The 21274-nt window shown below is 46.6% G+C and overlaps 1 protein-coding gene across 3 annotated transcripts in view; it reads right to left on the reverse strand.

Annotated features, from left to right (window-relative positions):
* Ttc39c (tetratricopeptide repeat domain 39C) overlaps positions 1-21274 on the reverse strand; it is an 86602-nt gene that overhangs the window by 24047 nt on the left and 41281 nt on the right. For all 3 annotated transcript variants that reach the window (XM_038330693.1, XM_038330692.1, XM_038330694.1), the window contains exons 3-6: positions 20764-20892; positions 16870-16984; positions 8544-8898; positions 5565-5733 (exon numbers count right to left, since the gene is read on the reverse strand). In XM_038330693.1, coding sequence (XP_038186621.1) covers positions 5565-5733; positions 8544-8898; positions 16870-16984; positions 20764-20892 — 768 coding nt within the window. The remainder of the gene's footprint in view (positions 1-5564; positions 5734-8543; positions 8899-16869; positions 16985-20763; positions 20893-21274) is intronic.

A 21274-nucleotide genomic window follows, 5' to 3' on the forward strand; every position in this document is an offset into this window, starting at 1 on the left:
AATGAATGGGGCAGCGAAAGGGGCGGAAACCGCAGGGATCACACAAGGTGGTCGGTGTATGAAGAGATCCTTCTGTGCAGAGCTTCAGAGACCACATGTGAGCAGGGCCCTCACCCTCCAGGAAGGACTGGGACACCAGGTATCATGAAGTAAAGGTCAGCAATCAAAGGAGTCCCTGCAGACAGCACGGAGGGATGGCGCCCCTCGCTGTGCCTTGCTCGGCAGGAAGGGCTCTGGCAGGCCACTTCCTCTTACAAGAAACCAACCAACAAGCTGATCCCAACACTGTCCTCACAACTGTACAGGAAGGTTCCAGAAGCAGGGTCACATCTATATGTCTATCTCATCATTTCAAATGTTTGTTCATTTGTGTTCATTCATTGTGTGCGCGCACACACACACACACACACACACACACACACACACACACACACGTAATGCAATGTCTGTGAAGCCCAGATGAGGACACAGAATCCCCTGGAACTGGAGTTACAGAGGGTCGTGAACTCCCTGATTTCAACTGGTAGCAGACACCATCTCTACTGAAACATGAACTGCCTGACTCAATGCGTGACAGTCAGACACAGCCTGAACATATGAGGCTTACTGACAATTCAAACAGACTGACATTCTGTTTACATGTAAGTCATATATGTTTGTGACACATACATGTGCAGACATAAAAGATAAAGTCTATGGGGCTGGAGAGATGGCTCAGCATTGGCGGCTTTTCCAAAGGACCCTGCTTCTCAGCTCCCACATGGCTGCTCACAACCATCTGGAACTCTGGTTCCAAGGGTTCTGAGGTTCTCTTCTGGCCTTCTGGAGCACTGCATGCATGTGGTGCTCAGACACATGCAGGCAACACACACACACACACACACACACCACAGACAGACAGACAGACAGACACACACACACACCACAGACACACACACACTAAACACGAATATGTCTAAAGAAGGAGACAAAGCTCATTGAAACTTCTCCCATATGACTGTTTGGCCCTAGAAGCCTCCACTGTCCTCATGCTTCAGTGAAGGGCCTGTTAGGCACAGCTTTAGCGGGGTCTCCTGTGCTCTCATCCTGGGTCTTCTGGTCACAGCACAGAGCTTCATTTAAATGCATTTGCATTTTGTCTCATTCACATCTATTTCATTCAGTTCTTTACTATCACATCTTTGAAGCAAAGATTTAACTCCAAAGAAATGAAACTCTTTAATAGCATATTAAAATCTCAACACAGACTGTATTCACGGGTTCTGCACTGCGGGGTCCCCTACCTGCAGATTCAAACTCAGATTCACATATTTTAATTTGTACCTGTCCACACTCTTCTCTTAAACAAAACAGTGAAACAGCCATTTAGTTAGCGTTCACACTGCACTGTGTCTCATGGGGTACTGTAGCTACACTAGAGCCTAAAATGTATGGAGACTGCGCAAACACATGCAAATCTTCTGGCATTTTATAGAAAGGATTTGAGCACTCACTGATTTTGCCTCTTCGGGGGATCCCGGAGCAGACCTTCCAGGGACACGAAGGACCCTGCAAAGGCGGTCATTGTGTATCTCCTTCAGACACGGGCTTGTAAGAAAGGAGGAGGCTGGTGACCAGCAGCTTCCCTTCCCAACATGCAAGGACTCCTCTTGATGGCTTAACTACTCTGTGCAGCAGGTCAACCCTGGGCTAGACCAGGACTGTAATGGCATTTCAATTGTATTTTAATAAATAAAGCTTGCCTGAAGATCTGAGAGTAAAACAGCCCCACTGGTCAGCCTTACAGACCAGGCAGTAGTGACACACACCTTTAATCCCAGTGACCACCCTAGTTTGCCATAGAAACTGGGTGGTGCATGCCTTTAATCACAGTGGCGCACATCTTTAATCCCAGCCCTAGAGAGGATTATAAAACGAGAGGAAACGGCTATCAAACACAGTCTCATTCTGAGATTCCTGGAATGAATCTCAGAATGAAGTGGCAGGATCGCCACTTCAGACTGAGGTCGGGTAAGAGCCAGTGGCTAATTTACTGTTCGGGTCTCCAGGCTGAACCCCAATTTCTCTCTCTGAGCTTTTATCAATCGTGCTTCACAGGACTTCCACTAGCAACACTAAACACACGACTTTCACAAGTGTGAGCAAGAGTTCCGGGGATGCTTTCAAAGCAAGAGCCCGTGCAGTGTTAGCCTGACAGCTACTCTTCACAGGGTATCTGCTTAAACTTATAGAAAGCTACTTAGTGCACACGAATAGTTGGGCATTTATTTAGAGATAAATACGAAAAAGTCACCATAGCATAGACACTATGAAGACACAAAATATGAAAGCACACACAGAACCAAATACATATATGTGTGTAACATACAAAGCTGATCGTTACTACCAAACAAGAGGAAAAATGTACAAATCGGTATTGTTTAAAGGGAAAAAAAAGATTAAAGAACCATAAATATAGTTTATTAAAATGTAGACTGTACCTAATACTTTAAAAATAACCACGGTGCTAGAGCCGGCTGAGGGGTTAAAGCATGCATCCTGCTCTCAGAGGACACAAGCTCCTCGAACGGTGGCTTCAGGAGCTCTCAGGTCTCCAGCTTCCACGGGCACTAGCACTCATGTGCATGCACACACACAAAATTAAAAATATTAAACTGAACCTAAAAAATAATCGAGGAAAATTCTCATTGTATCTTAATGGTTTTAATACTTAACTACTGTGGGTTTAACTGAATGGAAATTAATGGGAAACTTCAAGGTGAGTCCTCTTCCAGCTCTAGACACAATAGGTAAAGCAGCTGCCTCCGCATCTCAGGGACAGAGCGCAGATGTCCAGGGCATGCTGGGATCTCAGCTCCCTGTTTCACGTGTGTGCATATTTGCATATATGTACAAAGGGTATAGTGGGGATAGGACCCACATCCAGATACAAAGTTTTTTTCTGTTTCACTTGTACCATAATTATATTCAAAGACTAACTGTACTAATAATTAAGACCTTTAAGATTTTTTATTCATATGTATGCATGTGTGCATGTGTGTGGGTGTCTGGGGAAGCCAGAAGGGGTTGTCACAGCTGGAGCTGGAGTTACAGAGGCTGTAAGTCTGCCCTCCATGCAGGGACTTACTCAGGTCCTCTGCAGACACCTTCTCACCAGCCCCCTGAAGATGGCTATGTATCACTACAGTGTACCTGGGTTCCAGTGTGACCCACCACATGGGGTCAAGCGCCGCGTTCTCCGTTCATAGTCTCATGGTGACACTCAGAATGTTTCAAGTTTTGCAATGTTTAGATTTTGGATTTTGGAGTTAGGAATTTTCAGCCTGTGCTGTGATAATCCAAGCTACTCAAAGGTGTCAGGCTGGAAAGAGCTCACGGCAGAGCCCTTGCAGCGTGTGGGAGGCTCGAGGTTCAGTTCAGAGAATCCATCACAGGAACTCGTCCTGTACATGGATTTCATCTCAAAAGTTATACTTGAAAAGACATACTTGATTTAAAATTTTCTGTTTCCTTTTTCAATCTCATTTTTTCCTGCAGAAACTGAAGGGAACAGAGGAACCGAAACTCTCTCCCTACACCTAGGTTCCCGTCCCTGATCTGAAAGAAAAGAACACTAGCAAACAGTCCTGCACAGGCACTCACATCTCAGTTACTTCTTTTCTATTTCTGTGACAAAACCCCAAGACCAAGACAACTTACAAAAGAAAGTACTTAACCAAGCTTGCAGCTTCAGAGGGCTGGAGTCCATGATGGCAGGGCGCAGGCGGGGCGCGGGCGGAGCGCAGGCATGGCAGCAGGGGCAGCTGAGAACTCACATCTTGAGGCAGAATGCTAACTGGGAGTGGTACCAGTCTCAAAATCTCACGACTTGCCGCCAGTGACACACCTCCTAGTTTTTCCCAAACAGTTTTCCTCACTGGGACCATATATTAAAGTACATGAGCCTATGGGGCCATTCACAGCCAAACCATCACAAGTCAGAACTGCATTTTAAGAGCAAGAGAAAGAAGGAGAACTCTAACCCCAAGCTCACAAGCTTGAGTACAAACAAAATGTTTCAAGATATTGAAATAAAAACTAACTTGGCTACATGCTTAAGTGTGTGGGTATTTCTACTGTGCTTCCAAATAAATTATCAATTGTGCCTCAAATCTTGGCACAATGGCACATCGATGGTCTATGATCCCAACACTTAGGGAGCCAAGGCAAGAAGACTAAAGTGAACTGAGGACCAGCCTGGGCTGTGCAGTGAGTTCCAAGCCGACCTGGGCTAGTTACGTGGTAATCCCTAAAGCATTTTATCTAGAGCAGGGCTCGGAGAATTAAACTTACAGAGTGAGCTAGGGCTGACTCGTTTAGCATGTGCAAGGCCCTGGATTCAATCCCCAGTGCTGCTTCAAGATTTCTCACAGCAGCAGAGCCAAACAGGAAGACAAAGTCTGGGGCCCGGAGGTGGTCTCAGCAGGCAGAGAGAGGAGGAGAGAACTGATTCGAGAATGTCCTCTGACTTCCTCATGCATGTCACAGCACATGTGCCCTCCATCATGCGCACATGCATGTGAACGCTAGTATGAGCATGCACACACACACACACACACACACACAGAGTAAAATAACAAAACTGCAAAGCCCAGTATCTTCAGTACAGCGAGAACCAGGGTTAGAGGGCTGTTTTATAGTGTTCAGGTTAGGAGCCATTGCGTGAACCACTGCAAGAGAACAGATTCTGGATGCTTTCTGCATGACACTATACACCGCCAGAACCAATCCTAAATGAGAGGAGAATGGAGAAAACCAAACCTGCCTTGCGCTCAGAACGCAATGCTCAGCAGACACCCCCACCACCCTACGGGGTTGGAGGGGCCCCTGGCTGGGGAGCAGAGAGTGTTACAGCCTCCAGTTGGTTTATTGACAAATACTGGTAAGAAAATGGGTGGTTCCTGCAGCGAGAGCAGCCTTCATTCACATGTCTGCAACCTCTTAGCTTTCCCCAAACACGCATGCTCCTGAACAATATGAGAGATACAGAGAAGCGGACCTACGCAGTCAGGGCACTGTCTGGGTTTGCAGAGACACAGCCTGGGCTCGTGTACAGAAAATCTCATGGAGTTACCAGAAGTCCTCTTGGATCCCTGTTTTCATTTTCTGTGACCTGAAGGTGACAGTTTTGTGTCTATTCTCGGGCTGGCTTTGACAAGGGGACTGGACCGTGTGAGGAAAACCCTTGGCATGTACATAAGGAAACTGAGCAGATGAATGCATGGAAAAAGCAATGTTCATTTCTAAGCTGACGTCCATTGCATAAATCAACCATTAGCTAAGATCATTACTAACTCAGAGGAGGAAAAGGTTCTGTTTTGTGTCCTTCACCTAAATGATTTCACACTACCATTGTTCCTTAAACTTAAATATGCCAATCATTCTCATTCCTGAAGACTCTCCTGAAGCTTTGCCCCACCCCCTGAACAGAAGGTAACCGGCTAATTTCCCGGGCTCCAGCGGTGTCCGGCACGCTGGAGGTGTGCTAGCCAGCAGTGCACTGAAGAGGCCTGGAAAGCGCCTACCTCTAGTCGCTGGATCCGCCCCTTGAAGAACATGAAGAGGGAGGAGTTGGGATAAGCGGCTTCCTTTTTGAGAAGAATCTCCTTAGCTTCGTCCAGGCCGGCTTTGCTGTCACTGCCATCCAAGGCAAAGAATGGGCGGACCACCGTGTGGTACCACAACAGAGCTAATCTGCAAGGAGGCAGGGAGAGAGAGGCTGTGAGAAGGGTTCCTTCACATGCTTTCTGTTTTCAAAATAAAAATCAACATGTGCTCTTCCAAGACGGACTTTCCCAGTGAAATCTTGCTAAGCGACATTCCAAAAAGCACAATCAAAATGCTTCCCCATTTTTACTTTTGCCAGTATCTGGAAAATGGCTACTTGAGCATGAGATGCCAATCAGTAGTCCCCTATGCATTTGACAAGAGGAGAAAAATACAGAAGATGCACCTGGCTCTTTGAAGCTTCCAGTTGTTTCGTTACTAATGGAAGCACCTGGATTGTACCTCAATGTCCTGTGCACAAACTGGAGACAGTCACCACCAATTTATTGTCTCTTTGTAATAAAAGCTTTTACAGTCTGTAGAAGTAAAAATGTGAGTTCATAAAAGTCAGGCTACAGGCTAGCTGTGGTGGCGCACACCTTTAATTCCAGCACTTGGGAGGCAGAGGCAGGCAGATCTCTATGTGCTCCAGACCAGCCTGTTTTATACAGCGAAGGCTACATGGTGAGATCCTACACATCATATATACATATATACCTGGTCCAAGTCACAGGCTCTAGACCCAAATGTACGATCCACTGCCACAGATCTTAAATAAGCATTAAAACAACTGAGAAGAACAAATCAAAGGCCCCTTTCCCAGCCTTTGAAGATGTTAAACAATATAAAAAATAAATTGTTTAAAATTCTCCAAGTTAGTTAACTAAACTAGGCACACAGAGAGTAAAATCACTGAGACCTGCTTTGATGAACATATATAAGCATTTAACCAGCACATCAAATATTTTCACGTGAATGTCACAGCTAGTGCACTGGTAAATCTAAGCCCCTTATGGAGAACATATTAATTTGCCGGATTAATTGCAATCCCTTTTTCAGAGATAAACACAAAATAATACTAAGCCGTAGGCAAGACATGGTCACAAGTTACCAGCCCGCTAATAACACTCTTAGTAAAGGCTACTGTCTGCACAATCTAGGCTGGGACAGGCGGGGGCAAAGCCATTTTCATGATTTCTACATAGCTTTCACCCCTTCATTGCTAATGTGTAGAGCTGCATCTCACTGAGGTGTTGTATGAATGACATCGCAGAATAGGGAGAAATTTTTGCCAAGATGGTGTCACATCAGAGAAACAGGACCCAGGACCTGTCGAGCAGCTCAGACTGAGGAGAGAGGTTATTTTCCAGGTTGAGATTTTAAAGATTTGTTTCTTTTCATGTATATGGGTGTGTTTTGCCTGTGTGCATGTTAAGTGCATCATATGTATGTAGTACCCAAAGAGGCCAGGAGAGGGCATCAGATCCCCTGGTCCTGGAGTCACAGAAGGGTGTGAGCTGCCATGTGGGTGCTGAGAACAAAACCTGAAGTCCTCTGTAAGAGCAACAAATGCTCTTAACTGCTGAGCCCTCATCTCTCCAGTCCATGAAGAAATTTTAAAATCATATCCATTTTTAACATTTTAGTCATTTTCATTTTAATATGGCTCAACTTAGTGGAATATTAGGCGATAAACTACATATGCTACCCCAATGAACTGGAATCATCCAGGAAGATTGCCCAACAAGACCTATATTCTTTGTAAGGACAAAAGTCTCAGAACCACACAAAATTAGATCTTATAAATTCAAGTAAAACCACAAGTGTGCATCTGAGAGACTGTGGTAAAGGCACAAAACTCCTCAGGAAATCACCGAGGCTGGACATTTAAAACACTGAGCATGACTGGCCTGCTGTGGCCATAGTTGAAGGTGTGTGAAGGTATGTTGCACTCGTTTATGCTGTGGAATATCTGCTGAAAGATGCAAATGTGCTGCATTCCTTTATGCTGCATTTGTTTCATTGTGAAGCTGTGTTACTGTGCCTGCCTAAAACGCTTGATTGGCCTAATAAAGAGCTGAATGGCCAATAGCAAGGCAGGAGCAAGGATACAAGGGGCTGCTGGTCAGAGAGAAGAAAGGAAGAAAGGAAGAGAAGAGAGGAGCGAGAAAGGAAAGACGGGAAGACACCAGGGGCCAGCAACCCAGCCACACAGCCAGCCATGGAGTAAGAATAAGCAAGGGTGTAGAGAACAGAGAAAGGTAAAAGCCTGGACGCAGGATACCTTAAGTTCAGAAAAGCTAGCTAGAAACAAGCCAAGTTAAGGCTGGGCATTCATAAGTAACAATAAGTTTCCGTGTGGTTATCTGGGAGCTGGATGGTGGGACCCCAAGAGTAAAAAAGAACCAACTACACTTGCAAGCGAAATAGCTTCGTTGGGAAAGTGCTCACCTCCCAAGAATGAAAACCTAAGCTCAATCCCCAGAACCACAGAGAAATATGGACCTGGTAGCCAGCACATGCTTGCAGTTTCAGTGCTGGGGAGGTGCAGGCAGGGGCATCCCTGGCATAGTCAGCCTAGACTACCTGGTCAGCTCTAAGCCAATGACAGATGCTGCCTCAAAGGAGCCTGTCCTGTCTCTGAGAATGACACCCCAGGTTGCTCTTTGGTCTCCATGTACTGTGCATGTGTACCCCCCATATACAAACACATACATATGTGTGTGTAAACATGCATGTGCACACAAAGATAAGGAAATAACAAATACAGGATTCCGGGGACTTAACAGTGTCCCGGCTCTCCGGCTAACATGATTATGTCACCACCGGCACGGAATACACTCCTTGACAACGCATGACAGAAACAGCATCCTTATCGACCTTTTAAAGTTCTCACTGCTGCTCCCTTCCTTCCAACACTACAGAATCTACCGAAGCAGTGCAACGTAGCTACTCACGTAGCTAGAGGGGCCTTCATGTCCTTACTTTCGCTCGCACACGTCAGTGAAGAAAGGCCCTGCAGGCGGTCTCCAGGGAACCCCAGCAGGTTGATGATTTTGAGCAGGTTTGGGGGCACCATGGATATGCAAAGGTGAAAAAGGCCATATCCAAAGCTGACAGCACCTTTCAGTCTGTTTAGGGACTCCTCAGTCACCCCTTCAGCCACTACGTGATTATCGTTTGCGGCATCAGAAGATAAGGGTTCTTCTGTTAGCTTCTTCTGATACAGCTCCTGCAGGGCGTTGATGTCCACATAGCACTTATTGTAAATCTTCCAGGCTTTCCTAAGGATCCACCCACCTTTGATATAGGCTGTGAAGAGAAGGGGAGACAGGAGTTCAAAACTCAGCACCGGTGTTTGCATTCATGTAGAGATACAGGACAGTTCGAAAGGAGCTGGGGGGTAAGCAAACACTTGAAGACACACATGTATTAGATGTCACTGTACCACACCTGCTTCACAGAACTTACACACTTCCTATTTACAGTCAATGTTCTTTCAACACAGAGTGTGGCCACGTGTAAGAACCATGCAGGTTCTGTTTGTTACTGCTGTTATCCAACTCTTCAAATGGAGGGAGGGAGGGTGGAGAACGGAAGGAAGGAGGGAGGGAAGCGGGCAGAAGGGAAGGACTGTCCAAACCCCATTCCCCAGTCTTCTGTGAACTCCCACTGCTTCTCTGAATACATGGTGGTTCCTGGCAGACCTTTGCACACTCCTGTATTTCTCTCCCCTGTATTTTCCTTCCTCAAAGAAAAGTTCTTAGTCTAATCCGTGGCTAACTTTGTGCCTACACACTGAGCAACATGTCTTGCCAAAAAAGTATTAACAAGCAAACAAAATGATTAGTTCATATTTTCTAGGTCAAAATGCCAACACATCACCCAAAAAAGTCATTCATGATAATGCAGACATGCAAAGAATGCCCACGATTCCTCTATCTGATGCTTCCTGTGTGCTAAGAGTGGTTTTCATCTGATCTCTCCATGGCAAAGGCTGGGGTTCACAACTCTCCCAGTCTGGAGACATCTACAGTGAAGAGGGTGACAGAGACCCTCTTGAGAACACCCCACACACGAGACTTCCAAGTGGGAGGCGAGACAAGGAGTCACTGCCCAAGGCCCCTTGGTTCCTCCCCACAGGCCCTCAGCTCCCTGCTGCTCCACTGCCCCTGAGCACACTGGGGAGTAGGTTTATGTGTGATCATCTGAGAGCATCTTCATGTCTGGGGGGAAAAAAAGGCTTCCTGACAGGAATTTTCAGAGCCAAGTTCTCTCGAGACAACAGACAAGCTTACTGGCCTGGCCCTATTACTGACGGGAAGTTACTGCTCTGACCTCCATGAACCAATGGCAAACCTGACCTGACAAAGGCCAGCAGAGCCTCTGCAGTGGCAGGAACGTGTACTTTAGACAACAATAATGTCAGAAGTAGATGAGAGCAAATAAAATCGGATCTGTAAAGTCAGTGCTGGAATTGAAAGGGATCTAGGATATGGGATATGCAGAAAAGAATGAGCGCATGCCCTGCCTGCCGTCCTAAAGACCTGCCCATCGTGTGTATCCCTGGCTAGGGAGAACGCTCAGATTTCAGAAGATTTGGCTCTGGAAGTCTGGAATGTGGGGACGTGTGTGGCAGGGGATACCTAAGAATCGGCCTCCTATAATAAAGCTGGGCCTGAGGGCTCTGAGGAGAGGGTCCTCGTGTCTTCAGTCAATGCTGAAGAAAGCACGCCCCTTGGGGTTCCTGAGAGCAGCAACCACTGGAACCTGCTCATGGTCCCATCTATACTTTGGCCCAGGCTTCCTTCACTTTGTAGGTTCTGACACATCCTGTTGTCACAAGCCACACACACCGTGGCTGTGGCCCGAGTCCTGTGGGTATTTTGCATGGGGTGTCCTAGAAGTTAAGCAGACCAATTTTCCAACAAAGGATGCCTGTACTTCCTATGGAATCACAATGAACATTCTGAATGGAGAACATTCTGGAGTCTTTGTTCATTTAAATGAACAGGGTAAGGATACAGAAGTCAAGCTAAGTAGTCTGGGCCGATAAGACAGCTCAGAGATAAAGGTCCCTGCTCTGAGCCTGACGGTAGAAGGAGAGAGTTGATTCCTGCGAGCTGTCCTCAGATCCCCACAGGCTCTGGGACATGGACTTCCCCGTCCCTTGCATAAGCAGAATAAATAAATGTAATAAGAAACGCAAAGACCCAAAGCCTTGCTAAATTCCTCATTATAAAACTAAGGCTTGCTTGAGACATCCTACTTAATTCAACTGGACAGAACTTACTGCATGGACACTCCATGTCAGACACTGCCTCAGTAAACCCAGGAGGGAAAAACGTGTTCTCCAATCTTCTCCAGGAGCTGCACAGACGGTCTTGCCACCGCCTGAACAAATCCAGAGCTTAGGAGTGAAACGCTCCTTCTGACTTCAACATTCAGTTTTCCCATGTAACAGGTACCTAAACATCTCCTTCCTCCTCGCTTCATCACTATGTGGGGACTGAAAACGGAAAACTTCGCTCTACTTACCCGGTGTTTCCCTTATTAAAAATCTTCATTTATGAGAAAGCAGCATTGAAGATGAGGACTGGGGACAAAGAGGGGACAAAGGTGGAGCTGCGGCCAATCACGTCTAGCCAAGAGATAATCTGGACAGCTAAAAAAACATGGGCATTGTCCAAACTTGGGAGTGAGGGGAAAGTGAACTTTGACCTCCAGATCCCAGCAGAGGAATGAGAGAAAAGCCAGCAGCGACAGTAACCAACAGAAAATTCCAATTCCGATCTGCATAGAACTCAGTCAATAAAGCAAAACTGAATGCCGCCCATGAAAGCTCCATTCTTATCAAACAAAAATATATGAATTTCATGGCTAAGATAGCACACTGGCCTCAGCATCTGTGAGGATAAAGTATAGTGTGGCACACACTCACGTGTGCGTGCACACACAGACACTTGGGAAGCTTTAACTTGAGCCAGGAAAATTAAAACTTCAAGAGCTTGCTTCAAGACTAGAAACTCAAAAGCATGCAAAACAAAGCTAACACACAAGGAAATCCGCTTCATGAAGCTGTGCTGGGACAGGCTCTCCAGGACCTCTCTCCTCCCTCCCTAGCACCATGGCTTTGCGGGAGGCCACCGAAGCAACTGGGCGGATTGTGCAGCAGGAGGATGCAGCTGGCTTTAGGCACCAACTCTGCAGGGGAGAGGCTCTGCTGGGGGAAATGTTGGGCTACCTATAGCCTAGCAATGCCTCCAAAGAACCACTTCCCTTCAGCCATCAGAGAACATAGCTTTCCAGGCCCACGCAGCACCTCCTCCCCTCACCTCCCCCCCCCCCACTCCTCTGAAAGGGCAGATATAAACATTCAGCCTGAGAAGGCGGAAGAGCAGGAAACCACAGAGCATTTGCCCTCCCCATGAGGGTCAGCATCAATCAGCAGGGAGATGGGGGGGGGTCAGGAAGCCGCTCCACACAAGGGAGTGGAAATCCTTGCTGGAAGGGTAGAGAGGGAGTCACAGCAGAGCTCGGTGACAAAGTAGGAAGATTTGACTGTCTCCCTGGAAAGGAAAGAAAAGGTCAGGAAAGCCATCTGAGCCACTACGCCAAGAACACAGAGACCAGTCAACAAGGCCATCTTCAACCACAAACGGAACAAGGAAATAAAACCAGGAGGGAGTGCTGCATGGTAGGTTTCCAACAACCTCTTTCTACAAAGTCATATACGCACTGCAGAAGGAGGGGAAGGAGCCTCGGCCTGCAGGTACAAAGATGTGGTGTCACACTGGAGCGTGGCGGAAGAGGAAGTGAGGCAGACACAGTGCTCTTACAAAGCTGGACTCACCCCACTCTGGTCAGTGTGTGCTCACTGCTCAGAAGGAAGAGCTCTGAAGCTAGATGAAATTACCTGGTGCAAGGAAGAAGGAAATGCAGAACATGCAACAAACCTACTTAGGAGTTTATTAGAGGGGGTGCGTACAGGCCTGGGAAGTCAGTGTGCAGAGAGAGGGATGAAGATGGTGTATCCAACTTTTTAAAAGCTGCCTAACACATGCACACAGGGGGTTGGTGTGACTATGTCATACGCAGATGACAGGCTCACACATGCATGCAAGGGTTTGGCTGGGTCATACGTGGATGGAACCACGCATGCACCCACATGGGTCACGTCGTGGGGGGGGGGGCTTTAACATTCAGGCATCTCCACGCCCAAGGGCCCATCTGCACGTGCATAGCTCTAGAACCCAGAAGTACAGCCTTATTTGTGGCTGAATAATTACACTAGAGGTTTGTGGTTTTATTCTTGTCTATAAATGTATCCATCTAGAATGTTTTCTACGACGCCAGGCATAATAGTACATGCCTGTAATCCCAGACAGGAGGATGATGAATTGTGGGCTAACCTGAGCTATAGATTGAGACCCAGCTCAGAAAAGCAGAACAGACCCATGGGGGTCTTGAGTACCAGCCTCAGTACCCCCTCAGGGCTCAGGATAGGATGTTTCTGGCAGGTGAGGATCCGAGAGTAAAACAATTAACTCAAGAACATTACCTCTACGCGTTCTTTAGTCCTTTGCTTGAAGAAAGTAAGGGCTGATCACTGCGAGGTTTCTAGTCTTTACAGTCATAGTTGGAAAATTCCATAGGCAAAGACAATGACAATATGCATATCAAAATCTACAGAGAGGGCATGTAGAACCTGACGAAGCAGTGCTTCCAAGAGGTGGCACGACCAGGGAAGAGCCAAGACTCAAGGGGAAGTACCAGACATCCCAAACCATTAGATAAAGATGCTAAACATCCTGAACCCTGGATCCACCTTTCTCACCAATCTCTTTTGTGATGAGCAGCTTTTGGGGACACCCAGGTTTGTTTGTTAGCAAATGTGGGGCACGGCTACCTTCTTACTCGGTGCCTCTCTTCTTTAAACAACTTCTATGTATGGTCTGTTAGCAGGTAATTTTGTGGGATTATCTCTATGTAAATTTGATTGTTAGAACAAAGAGTGAATATTATCGCTCTAAAGCCTCATGGTGGGGGGGATGGGAAGGCCACACTGCTGAGGTGTTTTCGGAATGAATCCTATTATGAAGGGAGAAACACCATGATTTCACAAGATTTTGCAGAATCGATAGTGACTTATCCAAAAGACAAGTGTTCCTGCAGATCTGCAAAACGGCTGCCCCAGAAGCTGTCCATTCGTGGGTCTGCCTTTATCAATCCGTCAGCTGCATTTACTGTATAGTCGTGTGGGCTCCAACACTGACCCAAAGCAAGGACAAACCTCAGCAATAAAGAGAGGAATTACTGTGTGAAGCTCAGTGTGTTTACTGTTAAGAGCAAATGAACAAATGGCCAGGTCCAGGGCTGTTAGCCTATGAGAATTTCTGTTCAGATTCAGTATCTCCTTTAATAAATCATAAAAACTGAGAATCCCGTCAAATGGCTACGATAGGCAGGATTAAACATTGTCCCAGTCGGCAGCAGACAAGGAGAGGAAGGGAAGCAGAGCCCAGAAGGGCGTCCTGGAGATGGAGCTTCATGGATGGAACAGCAGCCCACAGTAAAGGACCTGCTTAGCACAGGGAGGCCCTGGGCCTCAGCCCTATGTCACTATATGATTTATGAGTTAAAAGTGAAATAGGTTCCACTCCCCTAATAAACCAAAAGTAAAACAAACAAACAAAAACACATGTACAAGAAAGAACACACAAATGCCCACAAGCACTGGTTAAGTACGCCATGGTTCATCTGCACAATAAACGACGCCATGGTTTGTAAGCACATTCTTAGCCCAGCCATAGGAATACTGCTAACCCTGCCGTCTCCATGGGAGAGCTGAGAGAGACAAAGTACTGGAGACTGAATTTCATGAGAACACATCTGAGAAAGATAAAGAGCAAGAGGACCTTTCTTCTAGGTGGGAACATCAGAGGTGATAACCTGACTAATCCGTCCTTTAAACAGAAATCTTCTCAGTATTTCTATAACAATGCTTGGCCATTTTCCAACTGGGATAATCAGAAACAAAGCAGGTTGTCTGATGAGTGTGACTCTGGGCAGGGCCCACACCTGTGTCTGCCACCTGAGCATTAGCTGGCACTTCCAGGAGCTTCGCAAGGCTGAGTGGGCCAAAGAAGGGCAGAGGAATTTTGATAGCTTTCGCATAAAACACTTTACCACACCTGCCTGATGCTTCTCTTTCAAGGTCTAATTTCTGGTCTTTCCGAGGCTGCATCTCGGGCTGGAAAGATGGCCCAGTGGCTAAGAATGAGTGCTGCTCTCCCCAAAGACCGGAGCTCAGTACCCAGTGTTATCATTTATAAAGGGGAAGGCCTCGGCCCGGTCCCTGGCGGGTGGCAGGAGAGAGACAGACAGATACACCGCGCAGAGTGAGAGTTTGGGTATAGAGTTTATTTACTGGGTTATAGAGAGGGAAAGGGCAGGGGGGAAGGGGAGAAAAGGGGGATGGGAGGGAGGGAGGGAGGGAGGAAGGGAGGGAGGGAAGGAGGGAGGGAGAGGGAGAGGGAGGGGGGAACCACAAGCAAGAGCTCAAGCTGGTAGAGGAGGAGGGAGATGCACTTGCCTCAGCTGAAGGGGGGGAGGTTGCAGTGGGCGGAGCTTGTCTTTTAAAGGGACAGAGTACCCAAGTGACAGACAGATTACAAGACCCAGCACCCCTGTCAAGCAGGCCCAAACCACCTCCAACTACAGCTCTGAGGATCTGATGCCCTCTTCGGGCCTCCAAGGGTACTCAACATGTACCACACCCTGACACACAGAAAGAAAAATAAAATTGAGTGGGAGGAGAAGGGGAGGCAGAGAGCTGTGCTCTTCTGCTACCTAGGCTGGTCCTGAGCTCAAGGGATCCTCCCAGCTCCAATTCCCAAGTTGCTGGCATTTATATACCAACACCCTAGTTACCCTCTCTTAGACATTTTCTATATACATTTTTAATTTTTGAGACAGGGTCTCTTTACATAGCCCTAGTTACCCTAGAACTTGTCCAGACTGGCCTCAAACACAGAGATATGCCTACCTCTGCCTCCTGAGTGCTGGGATTAAAGGTGTGTGCCATCACTGCAGGCATGATCATTTTCTTAATAGCTAAAATGAGTTCCTCCCAGAATTCTTGGGCAACAGAAAAAGAATGGCAAGCATGACTGTGTGCTCCAGGTGAGGTGAGCTGCCCCTAGGTGTCAATCATTGCACAGCTCCAAACTGGCAGGGATGGGGCGCGGTGGGGGATGGGAATGGGGGTGGGGTGGGAGTGGGGTGGGATGAGGTGGGGTGGGATGGGGTGAGGTGGGAGTTAGTCAAAAATGAATAAATAAAAAGTTAAATTCTCTTTCAACTGAAGTCGAATAGAAACAACATCAACTAGAAGACAGAAATGGAAACAGAAGAAAATGGGAGGAAATTATTTCCAGTTGTCTAGAAAAAAAAGTATCAATTATATTTCACAGAAAAAAATATCTTCAATTATAAGTCTGAGAAAAAAAACGTGTTTATTTTTCCCCATATGTAAATCCCATCTGGCCGAGCGGCAGGGTTCTGCTGTCAGGATCCAAGACCCACAACTGGACCTGGAAATCAGTCTCAGCCTCCATCCTACTGAAGAAACAGAAACCTGGCAAACATAGTTTACACACTCCACAAGCTCACCAGGACACCAGGCGCTCAGAACAGCAGGGAGCCACTGCCAATGCACTTGACTGAGGGAGGTGAGAACAGCTCCCTGAGAAGCTGAATTTAAACCAGTTTGATTTCACATAAAAAATAAAAGTACAACTTTATGACCAAGGCACTATTGCAAACCCCCACATATGAAAGTCACTAGCAATTTCTCTAAGAAAGACAACGTTATCTGCAGGCTGAAGACTGTGACAGGGACTTCAGGACTAAAGAACTCTGCTGAGCACACAAAACATTACAAATCAGCATTGCTCCCCCCAAAGCACAGCCATGAGTTTGTTTTCAAAATCTAAGTTTAAAAAAAAAAAAAGAGTATTACTGATTGTGTCCACAGAATAGTGACCAGCATTAAAAATGCATTCACAAAATAGTGAGCATTAAACATGTCCACGGAACAGTGAATAGCATTGAAAATGTGTTCACAGAATAGTGGACAACATTAAATGTGTCCACGTTATAGTGGACAGTATTAAATGTGTACACGGAATAATGGACAGCATTAAATGTGTCCACGGAATAATCAACAGCATTAAATGTGTCCACGGAATAGTGAATAACATTAAAACTACTCCCACTTACCTGATAGTTCTTGTTTCACAAACGAGAGCACAGCCAGGTAGACCTGGCAGTCAGCAATAATGATTTGCCTCTGAAGTCGATCAACCATCGAGGGGGCAGATTTGCGGGCATCAACCTGCGTCGTGAAGAGAAAGCAAACGTTGTAAATTACACCCAAGAAAAACACAGCCTCCACATGTCTGCATCTGCAGCTCAGCAGTACAAAATGATTCCCATAGGAACTGCAAAGCCTGGAGGCCACTCAAAGCCAAGACCAAGTCATACTGGTGACCTGGGGTCACACACTCCGCTTTGCTCCAACTCTGTCAACAATTTGCTGTCTTAGAGAACACTGTAATGCAACACCATATTATAAATGATGAAAATGGGATTTATGAGAAACATGAAAAATGAAAAAACTAGTAAGAGATTCATCTTTTTTCAGACAATGTAAACTGTTAATGCAAATGAAAGCTGTTAATATAGAATTCACCCCATACAGCAGATATACTGAAGAGGTATCTACAGCCTGTCTTCAGGGAACAGTAATATTGGGGTATCCTTTGTTCTGGGTAACTGAAATGCAAGGGTGAGGAACTGGTTATATATCTATCCATCAATCAGAATAAATCCTGTAACCAAAAACTACCTCTAACCAATCAGAAACCATACCTGAAATGTAAGAGATATAAGTAAAAACAAGCAGGAAGTCAAATTATATTTTTAATGCTAGTCTTTGTCATAGGATGTTTCTGAATGGGATGAAAAACATCGCCATGAGGCAGAACACAGCCTTCTTAACACAAAGTGCCCCTGAACAGACTGTTCGAAGTAACTGTGCACAGATTCACAAATGACATGGTTTTGGTTGTGAGCCTAGCCTTTAATGGCTGAGCTATCACTCCAGCATCTCCTGAACCCTTCATCCAGTAACTGATGGAAGCAGATGCTGAGATCCACAACTAACCACTGGGCCGAGCTCCCATGTCCAGCTGAAGAGCGGGAGGAGCGATAATCGGAGCAAAGGGGTGAAGACCATGATGGGGAAGGCTCAGAAACAGCTGACCCAGGCTAGGGGGAGTCACTGACTCTAGACTGACAGCTTGGAGCCTGATAGGACAAATCTAGGCCCTTTGAAAGCAGGCGGCAGTGGGGATGGATGGGCAGTTAGTGGGGCCACTGGCATGGGGGCCAGGAGTTATCCCTAATAAACGATTTGGCTTTTTGGAGCCCATTTCCTATGATGAGAAACCTTGCTCGGCCTAGACATGGAGGCTTGGTCCTGCTTCAGCATGGTGAGGTGACAGAATTACCATCTCTGAGGAGCAGATTGGGGGTGGGATGAAGGGAAAAGAGGGGAAGGGAGGAGGAAATGGGATTAGCATGTAAAATATATATAAAAGAAATGACGTTTTTACCATGTATGTCAACAGTGCACGTGGAGAACACACCAGAACGACCATTTCCCCTCATCTTACTAAACTTTAACATGATCCATAATGGCTATTATCGCTCCATGTCCAGTCCCAGCAGATGTTCATACAGAAAATGTAAGTCTGTGCTCTGCTGTCCTTGTGACAAGAGTCTACCATGCAGGGTTCACAGAGGGCTGAAGCAACACAAGACGCCGCTTTACACGCTGCAAGGCCCATCATGAATGTCAGTGACATAGGGCAGGGATGACCTCGGGCCAGGCATGGGAACGAGTTTACAGTGAGGAAAACAGAGACTTTATTACCATGTAAAATAGTAAGTGCAACACTGTAGCCATCAGACTATGGGACCCTCCAGCAGACAACTCAGTAGGGCTCAGAGCCCAGGCAGGGGAGTACCTGAGGCAGGAGGATGACATTTAGGAAGAACCAGAAAATAAATGACAAAGAATGATGTCCTACGATTCAGGGAAGTGGCTCAGCAGGTAAAGGTGCTAAGTGCACAAGCATGGTGAACGGGGAGTTCTAGATCAAAAAATTGCGCAAAAGGCAAGGTGTGGTGGCGTTCAACTGTGAACCCAGAGCCAGAGCCAGAGCTGCCACCAACGGCTGCGCTCAACTGTGAACCCAGAGCCACCAAGGGCTGCGCTCAGCTGTGAACCCAGAGCCACCAAGGGCTGCGCTCAGCTGTGAACCCAGAGCCACCAAGGGCTGCGCTCAGCTGTGAACCCAGAGCCACCAAGGGCTGCGCTCAGCTGTGAACCCAGAGCCACCAAGGGCTGCGCTCAGCTGTGAACCCAGAGCCACCAAGGGCTGCGCTCAGCTGTGAACCCAGAGCCACCAAGGGCTGCGCGCAGCTGTGAACCCAGAGCCACCAAGGGCTGCACGCAGCTGTGAACCCAGAGCTGGAGCCAACACTATCCATAGACAAGTCAGGGCTCACCTGAGGAAGCAGAAGAAAAGATGGGCACTTGGTGATGACAACCAGCAGACACATCTGAAGTCACGTATGTCACGTGTACGAAACCCAGTCTGTGTAATCAGTACTAGGGGGAGAGGGCTGCCTCTCAAAAGCTTGGGTATTTGTAGTGAAAGGTGAAAGCAAATTCTATATATGTGGATTATGATCTTTTATGTATTTGAGTGCATGTATGTACACATGTGTATGGAGGTCAGAGGACAATGTCAAGCACAGTTCCTCCTCAGACACCGTCCATTTTGTTTTGCTTATTACTTTAAATTTAAATTCATTTGTGTGTGTGTGTGTGTGTGTGTGTGTGTGGTGTGTGTATGATGCAGGATCTCCCTCTGTCTGCTGTGAATACCATTGGTTAATAAAGAAACTGTCTTAGGCCTGCACAGGGCAGAACAGAGCTAGGTGGGGAAAACTAAACTGAATGCTGGGAGAAAGAAGGTGGAGTCAGGAGAAGCCATGTAGCCCCACAGGAGACAGACACCAGAACTTTACCTGGTAAGCCACAGCCTCATGGCGATACATAGATTAATAGAAATGGGTTAAATTAAGATGTAAGAGTTAGCCAATAAGAAGCTAGAGCTAATGGGCCAAGCAGTGATTTAATTAATATAGTTTCTGTGTTATTTTGGGACTGAGCAGCTGGGAACAAACAAGCGGGCTCATACAACATGTATATTTGTGTGTATGTGTTTGTGTGCATATGTGTATGTATGTGTGGGTAAGCATGTGTATGTGTTTATGTATATGTATATATATGTATATGTGTGCATATGTATTTAATGTTTGTGTATGTATGCATGTGTTTGTGTGTATGTATGTGTGTACATGTATATATGTATGTATTGTGTGTGTGTGTGTACACACCGTATGCATGGCCCAGCTAACTGAACTCAGGTTGTCAGACCTAGCAGCAAGCGCCTTTACCCAGCGAGGCATCTCACCACCACAAAACCTTGCTTTCTGAGACTGGTTAGGCTAGGCTAACCCATCTGTGCCGCCCCAGTGGATGCCATCATGCCTGGATTTTATGTGGGGACTGAGCTCAAGGCCTTGTGTATGCACAGCCAGCCCTTCACAGCTGAGCTGTCCCCATCTGGACAGAGACCTTGCTGAGACTTCATTCATAACCAAAGGCCAGCAGCTCCCAGGAAGCTTAGGTCAGCAGCTGTGTTCCAGAAGCATGCCAACATGTGATTATTCTATCAGCTACATGTTTAATCACACACAGGAAACCCCTGCCTCAAGAGCCTCTACCCCAGAGCTGCACTGCTCTCATTTCTGTTGTGATGTTAACCTCACCAAAAGCAACTTAGAGAAAAAGGGTTTATTTGATCTTCAGTTCCAAGTTGCAGTCCATCACTGAGGGGGACCAAGGAAAGGACTTGAGGCAGACAGTGACAGCACATCCAGGCGAGGCTCCGTGTCGCCTGCTTGCCTCTCCCACCTTATTCAGCTCAGAACCCTGCTTAGGGAGAGGGCCACCCACAGCTGGTGCCACCCACTTACATTCTTCTTGATTTTATTCTTAATTGTCTCGATGACGCCAGCTTCTTCGCTCTCACACAGCTTCTCCGTGGTTTTTAGGTCATCGCACGCCAACTGCATCTTCTCCTCCTCAAAGGTCATCATGGCGTTCTTCCAGGAGACAGAAAGGACAGATGACTCAGCAAGCATGGGAACCATGGAATGCCAAACTAGAAAAGCCATCTCAATTATGTAAGCTGAGACTGCTCATTCGTTTCCTGGCTGCAAAACTATTTGGCAAATGACTTAGACATATTCCTAGCTGGCTCTTACATCTTAAATTAACCCATTTCTATTAACCTGTGCATCACGAGGTTATGGGTTACCAGTAGGGTTCTGACATCCTTCTCCTTTGGCAGCTACATGGTATCTGTTTGACTCCGCCCACTCTCTTACTATATCTCTGTTTGGATTTTCCACCTGGCTTTACTCTAAGCCATTGGCCGAACAGCTTTATTCGTCAACCAATAAAAGCAACACATATACAGAAGGA

The sequence above is a fragment of the Arvicola amphibius genome, chromosome 5 (genome assembly GCF_903992535.2).
Source record: "Arvicola amphibius chromosome 5, mArvAmp1.2, whole genome shotgun sequence".
NCBI lineage: Eukaryota > Metazoa > Chordata > Mammalia > Rodentia > Cricetidae > Arvicola > Arvicola amphibius.